At 41.1% G+C, this 7,499-nt stretch overlaps 1 protein-coding gene across 1 annotated transcript in view; it reads left to right on the plus strand.

Annotated features, from left to right (window-relative positions):
- Positions 1–5,369, plus strand: part of fbxl17 (F-box and leucine-rich repeat protein 17) — a 300,805-nt gene extending 295,436 nt beyond the window's left edge. Inside the window, exon 11 of the mRNA XM_034692622.1 lies at positions 3,137–5,369. Within this exon, the coding sequence (XP_034548513.1) occupies positions 3,137–3,274 (138 nt within the window). The 3' untranslated portion in view covers positions 3,275–5,369. The remainder of the gene's footprint in view (positions 1–3,136) is intronic.
- The last annotated feature ends 2,130 nt before the right edge of the window (positions 5,370–7,499 follow it).

Genomic DNA, 7,499 nt, shown 5'->3' on the forward strand with positions numbered 1-7,499 from the left:
TTCTGCTTGTTGGTGAGAGCTTTTTAGACTCTGATCCGGACTACAGTCCTGAGCAAAGCACCTCATCAGGTCAGAGGGGACAGGCCCGAGGACGAGCGAGAGGGGCAGTAAATAGAGTCAGGGGAAGTAGAGGCAGGATACGGGGACTCGGAGGAGTGCACGCCGGGGAAATGTACACGCAGGAGGAGGGCAGAACGGCTGGACGGGATTTGATTGGTTTAAAATTTGGGGAGCCAAAAAACGGTGATTGGTTGGTGTTTTCCCAGGTTTACTCTGGCTGTAGATAGCAGCTTTTTTCACTCTTTTTTAGGAACACATCATGTAATGATTGCCATCAAGACATAAAGATCATTTTAACCAGTATGACAAAAAGTGTATCTAAATCTGATTACCAACTCCAGCTTTAATAGATAATCGATTGTGTACATTCATAGTCAACACCCATTGAGGTGGTACTTTAGTTTCACCTCTCAATGGTAGGAGGTGGAGGTGTGGTGTCATATACAGCCACTGTTTAGCCTTTTTTAAGAGTTGGGTTACATCAAGATAAATAATGACAGATGTCCATTTAGTTCAGATGAAAAATCTCAGAAGATAATGACTCAATGTGATGCCATATTAAACGGAGTGCTATTCGAACCTTAAATAAGCCAAAACAATATGTGAATATGATGGGAACATATGTCATATCAATACAAACGTCTCCATCAGTCCATCTTTCTGAAAAATGTGAATGCTTAAATTGAAAAAGCACATTAAAACAAGTGGATGGAACTAACTGCAGTCAGAAAAAAGGCTCCATAGGCGGCTCTCTTGGCCTGGCCGTTGAACCTCCTGAAATCATGTTGGAAAAAGGCGCAGAGACTCAGAGCTCAGCAGCAGGTCTTTGATTGATATATCCTCTTTCATGCCCTGTGTGAATAAGCCTTCAGGATAAAATATCTAAAAGGTCTTCACTTTTTTATTCCAGCATGGTCAATATTGCAGCTTCACTTGCTCTGTTTGATTTTTACAGCAGAAGAGAAAATGGGATGGTTTGATTCATGAAGCTGTCATTTGACAGTTGAAATATTAAAATTCCTCATAACAATAATGGGGATTCTTTAGAAAATAACCTGAACCACTGCTTTATTAATGCACCAGCTTTACCGATGAATCATTGATCACAGCCCTGAAAGTGTTGCTTTAATGTTCTCATTTCTTCTCCTGCTGATTTAATGCACCCTTTTCAGACGTTGAGGTGTCAGAATATTGTTTCTAATTTTAAAGCTCTCTGTGCATCCGTCTCTCCAGCACTGACTGGAGCAAGAACAGAGACATTTTCTGGCAGTTTCTCCCACAAATTTTCTACAAGCGTCTGATCAGGAAAAAAAAAAAAAAATGAAAGTAAGAAAGCTGCTTGACCCTGTGATCTCGATTTTATTTTATGTTTCCTGTATATCCAAAAAAGACTCTGTTAAGTCTCTGTGTGTGTTGGCGTCAAGAGCCTGAACTCCAGCTATAGTTTCTTTCTTGGCAAAGAAAAAGCTAACCAGGCATGGTGCATCTTAGTCTTATTGAAGTCAGTCGGCCTGTGTAGAGTTTCCATCTTTCTTTTTCTGTGATCCAAAAGGCTTTGGTGGTCTGTTCAACCACATACTTATTTCTCTCTCTGATGCTGCTGGTTTCCTCTTGACTCTGTCTTTCTGTCCATCTGTCCGTGCATTCATTTTCCCAGTTTCGCCACTCGACAAGAAACGCTGATAACCACCACTTAAAGAAACTCTTATCATGCAAGACTCCTTCCAGAAAACACAGAAACCAAAGGCACTCCCGGGCACGGGGCTGGGGGAAGACTGTGAAACACTTTGTCACTGCTTTGGCAACAACAGATGACTGTGTGTTCAACATGTGTGCGAGTGTTTATACATCATTTCCCCTGGAAAGTGTCATGCTCGCGGGTGGGCGGGGGTCTGTTCTGGGTGGGTTGAGGTTAACCTCTTTAGGTCTCCAGGGTTACTCTGGCTCTGCTCTTTGTCAGATTCTCAGGCGTTCTCACTCTCGGCTGTCAGAGACGCTCTGACGGAGTGTTAGCCTGGCAAAGAAGTTTGGGAGTGGCTATTAGCTGCTTGTCTTTCTAGTCCTCTGAGAACATGAAGGACTCATTAGCCTGTGAGCTCAGCTGTCCTCTGGTGTTAAACCCCATCGCCATGGTCCAATAATGTGTGTGTGTGTGTGTGTGTGTGTGTGTGTGTGTGTGTGTGTGTGTGTGTGTGTGTGTGTGTGTGTATGTATGTGAATATGTGCAGGCACTGTCTAATCTCTAGAAATTGCCTATTACATATTACATATTACATATTCGTCTAATAAACTGCTGGGCATTAACAGTCCAATCTGTGTTTTGATTATCTTAATGAAGCATCATGGAGTGATGCTGAGACGGATCACCAATTTTTGACCACTCAAATGAGGTCATTTAAAAAAATCTGTATTTATAAGACCCAAAGTCATATTTATTATATTTATATGCTTTTTAGCTGATTGCCTTTTTTAATGCATGCAACCTAGACTGTTCCTGATTGGTCAACTTGCACAAATCATTACATGCTCAGTGTAAAAAATGCAAGGCTTGACAATGGACCCAATTTATCTAATCACCAACATTATCAACCTTTTACCTACCTGCATTTATTAATATTGTCATATAAGAGCTACAGCAACCAATCACATCTAACAATGACTTTAAAAAAACAGCTAAGCAGAAGATTACCTTTTAATGAAAGATCAAAAATGTGTCACGTCTCTATTAGAATAGAAGTCACACTTCCTCATACACGCTAAAACAGCTTCTTCCTGCTGTAATCGTTCCCTCGCTCTCACTGGCCATTAAAAGAACCTTTCAAAATGCACCTCCAACGGAACCAAAGGGGACCGCAGTCTTTGTTGTGTACAGTTTATCTGAAGTTAATGTGACTATTAAGCAGTCTGAGTGAGAGGGGGAGTCGGTAGTCCACCTCTTCAGGGACAAGGATTGCACTCCTTACCCATTTGATTTGATAAAACCTTTGTCGTCCACTTTAAATCTTATTTTAACAAGAACAAAATGCTAGATGAAGGATCATTATATTAACATTGTGTGTTTCTGTGTGTTCTCCAGGTGAATGAGGAGACAGTGGAGAGGCTGGTGGTCCAGTACCCCCACATTGTTTTCAGCACGGTGATGCAGGACTGCAAGAGAACCCTGGAGAGAGCTTATCAAATGGGCTGGAGCCCCAACACCTCGAACACCTCGTAGCTACTGCTGGATCAAACACACGCACACACACACACACACACACACACACGTACACACACACACACACACACACACACACACACGTACACACACGTACACACACACGTACACACAAACACAGACACATATCTACACAGAGGCCCTATTTGTGTACAGACACACATACACAATGTTTGCAGTTCACCCCTGTTTGCTTCTCATCCACTGGTCAAACATGCATGTGGACATGTAGCTACACACTCACTGACAGAAGGTCCAGCCATCAACAGTTTAGTATGAAGCAGATCTCCAATTTTAACTGAAACTGAAATAAAATGGGCCTCTGTTTTTCATGATTAAGGGACACTTTATACACCCACCAATCATAGGTTAAAGTCAACTCGACTGAATTGTTTTCATCATCATTTACAAGTCAGATTATTTGCAGCAATATTGTGTACTTTCATTTAGAAGAATCTTAATTGAATAGATTATTTGGTTGCAAAAAATGTGCACAAAGAAGTGTTATTTGTTATCTACTTTAAGTGTTACTGGGTTGATAGAGTATTCAGCCTCATACATTTTAAGTCCTCCACATCACTTTGGATGGAGCGAAGGTAAAGGTTTACAAGGGTGCAGGGAGGTCTGGTCTTTGACACAAAAAACATCCAAACTGAAGCATCGGACCAGAACTGAGAACAGATTAAAAACAGTTTGCTGCCCCAGGCGGAACTGATGCACAGTCCTCTGTAGCGTTTACCTCCTTCGAACTGAACTCACATTCTGCAGTACCATCATACAGGACAGGGCTGACACTCACAGCTCAGAAGAGGACATTCTACAACCTTGTTTTGCGTTGCATCCAAGCTCCCGGGGTCATCGGGTCTTACTGGAGGCATTTTGAGAATCCTGTCCCCCTTTATATTGTCCAATTTGATGATTTTTCTTTTTCTTTGATGTTCAGTAAATTGATTAAGGCATTTGTGAACTTGTGTTGAGACTGCAGAGGAGGCTCCATTTGAAGGATAGAGCTTTTTGCTGTGACTTACTATAAGCATGGTACAGAGGAGAGATTGAGGCTAGACTCAGTCAAAGCCAAGGCGAACGCGTGGCAGGAAAACAGCATTGATATTTCCTCAAAAACTGCATGTTTACACTAAGACCCTTGTCTTATTTTTCATCTAAAGAGCTAATGTCTGCAGAGGCTCTGTCGCTGAAATTATCCTCTGTATGACATGGGAACAGTGCTGTTTTTAATGTCACACAGCAATAGGGTTAAACTGAGCATCACCCTGAGTCAGCAAAGACAGTGCTTGAAATAGAAGTTGCCTTTACCTAAAAATAAAAACACCCTATGTCATGCTAGGAGAATATATTAACCATGACCACCATGATGACAGGTAAGAGGAAATGTTGCCTTAAGTGGTTTGGAGGTAATTAGCAACCTGGAATCAGCTCAGAATTGACTGAAGACATGTTTATCTTCTCTGAGTTTATCTTGCACCATATTCCCATTATTTGATCTGTTATACGTATTCATATAAGACATACTGTGTGGGATTTACTTAGCCTAATATTGGTTTTTGAGCATATACTTGTAACATTATCTATGTAGCAATGCAATGAGGGATTTATCTTTCTTAGTGGTCGAGGATGTTAAGAAATAACTGCCTCGGGCCGGTAGAAGTTGGTAGGTAGGAGTGGATCATTTTTCATTTATTCTATAGAAACTCAGTAGTGTACAGTTATACATGCAAATAACCAGGGTATTTTTCTATGGTGTGAACCAGCTCTGGGCTCAGCCTCCACACACTGTTACTCAGACATGAACAATAGCTTCCTGAGCTTAGAGTCTCAGCAGAACTGTAAACTTTCTACAGCATAGAGAGATTTCAGACAATTAAAACATGTTCCTTTTACCCTTGTCAGGATTTGTAGAGTTTAATCGATGGAGAGTTTCTCCCTCAGCCTGTTTTTTTGTTCTGTTTCTGTTCTTTTGTAATCCCCATATGCACTTTCTTCTCTGCTAGATGTTGACACACTTGATTCCTGATTTGTTAAGGCAACCGTAAATGACTGGATTTACATAAAGATGAATAAAACACTACAACTTCAAGCTTCTGTTTTCTCTCCTTCTTTTGTATTTGGGTAACTGAGGCAAGAGAGGAATATTCAGACTGACAGTGGAATACTTTTCCACGCATTTTACATCATCTGTGGACTTCTTGAACATTATATTCCTGCAGGTTTGTGCACACTATTTATTACATCTATTGTTGTTTTACACAAAGAACACAATGACTATGATAACAGGCATGGTGAAATTTAAAATTGACAAAGATTTCATCTATATTCTCAGGATTTGGGCCTGTGTCCACCAATGGCATTTACTTTTGCACTGTCAGTGCCCACAACCTCAACTTCAAAGCGCTTCTCACATCCTCTTACAGTTGCTAGGGCACCTCAGTTGACCACTGCACTTCTGCTTCACTTATTAGTGACTGTTAAGTTGGTTGTTTAGTGTTGTTCCTTCACATTTTCTTTTGTTGGACAGACTTTTACAGAGAAAACAAAACTTAAAAAAAATAAATCATGTTTCCAGCAGCTCTCTACCTGACAAAAACAGCTGGCATGGAGAATGTTAAGAAGGCCAAGAGCTGAACAATGCTGAACTTCATTGGTTTTGTATAGCAGAAAGCCGCTGCCAGCTTCAAAACACCAGCAGTGGACACAGGCCCTGAAATACAAATGTGCATACCAGCATGTCTTCCAACATGCTAAAGGCCATAGCATGTGCAGGTTTGATGCACAAAAGCTTGGAATAAAGATGTTTTCCACTCAAACCCGTATCGATAAAGTCTTATCTACAGACAAACTGAATTGCCATTAAAGTACACTTCTGATATCAAGGTCAAAGCTATTGTCACAATCACAGGAGCTTCACATGTGAGCGACACGGTTAGGAAACATCAGCTTGCTGCACAGCAAGAGAGCAAAAGCCTCAAAGAGCTAACAAGCTGTCACTCAGTGTGCTCCCTATCTTTCACAATATTGTCCCTTTTAAGCGCCTATTTTACCTGTTCAATGTGTTTGTGTTGTTTCATGTCTGGCGATCAAACAAGGGAGATAGCATCAAACACAACGGGAAGGGTTGTTTCTTCTCAGATAGATTCTTTGTGTTGTCAACACAATTCGCGTCAACTTAAAGCCCAATTTATTTAAGTCACTAAAAACGGTTTTCTCTTAGAAGCACAGGGAGCTTTTGTGCATCAAAACACCAGTCTTGCACAGATTTACATCTTTAAGTTGAATAAGTGATAAAATAGACACTTGTACGCTTACAAGAAAAGAGAGTTTCAATTGCTCCCAAATACCTTGAAAATTGTACGTTATAAGAGGGTTGATAACTGTGGGGTATGAACCTAAACTCATAGTAACAACAGACACAGTCAAGATTTTCATTTTTCTTCCCAGCTGTCTGGAAAACGTAGCCCTGACCCTGAACGTCTGTTTTGAACTCAGGGGGCTCATTTCCTCAGAGACCTACAGGGTTGTCTATAGTAGCATTTTAATCCTCTTTTCCTTTCCCTCATACTCACTTCCTCCACACATTCTCAGACAAACATAGAAAGAAAAGTGCAACAAGAGCAAAATCAACGATTTTCTTTCCGAGACCTGCACACTAAGTGTCATAAAGACAAAAAAAGAGCTCCATGTTCACTGAACGCTTTTCTCTCTGGCAGGAGAGCAGCTTTCAGATGCCTTTCTTGTCTTTTTTTTCAGCAGTTATAGCTTGTACTCTGTGTCAGCTTAATAAAGTATAGAGAGAAGAGGGTCAGATATGCCAGTGAGATTGTGTCCCTTCAGTGAAGAGGTTTTCAGTGTTACTTCTCCAGAAAGAAAAAAACCCTCCTCCTCTTGCTTGTATTTCACTGGCCCCAACAGGCAGATACATTAATAATTTGGCCTTTGGCTTGGTCTCTTCTGCATGTGTTGAAGGCCCTCTAATTTTAGAATGACAGGGTCTTTTTAATACCTCTGCTACAAATGAGCTGATCTCCATGCACTCGGCTCCAGTTTCTCTCCTGGGTAAATTATGCAGCTTGCTGAATTTTACTGCCACCAATTAGCGCCTTTGCAAATGTGAGTGTATGCCATCGATTCTCCTGCTGATTGAGGTGGATTCCATCAATGGCCCTCGCTCTTCGGACTTCTGCAATATTCATCAAGGTGGAAGGAGGTGTTC

The sequence above is a fragment of the Notolabrus celidotus genome, chromosome 9 (genome assembly GCF_009762535.1).
Source record: "Notolabrus celidotus isolate fNotCel1 chromosome 9, fNotCel1.pri, whole genome shotgun sequence".
In the NCBI taxonomy this organism is placed as follows: Eukaryota; Metazoa; Chordata; class Actinopteri; order Labriformes; family Labridae; genus Notolabrus; species Notolabrus celidotus.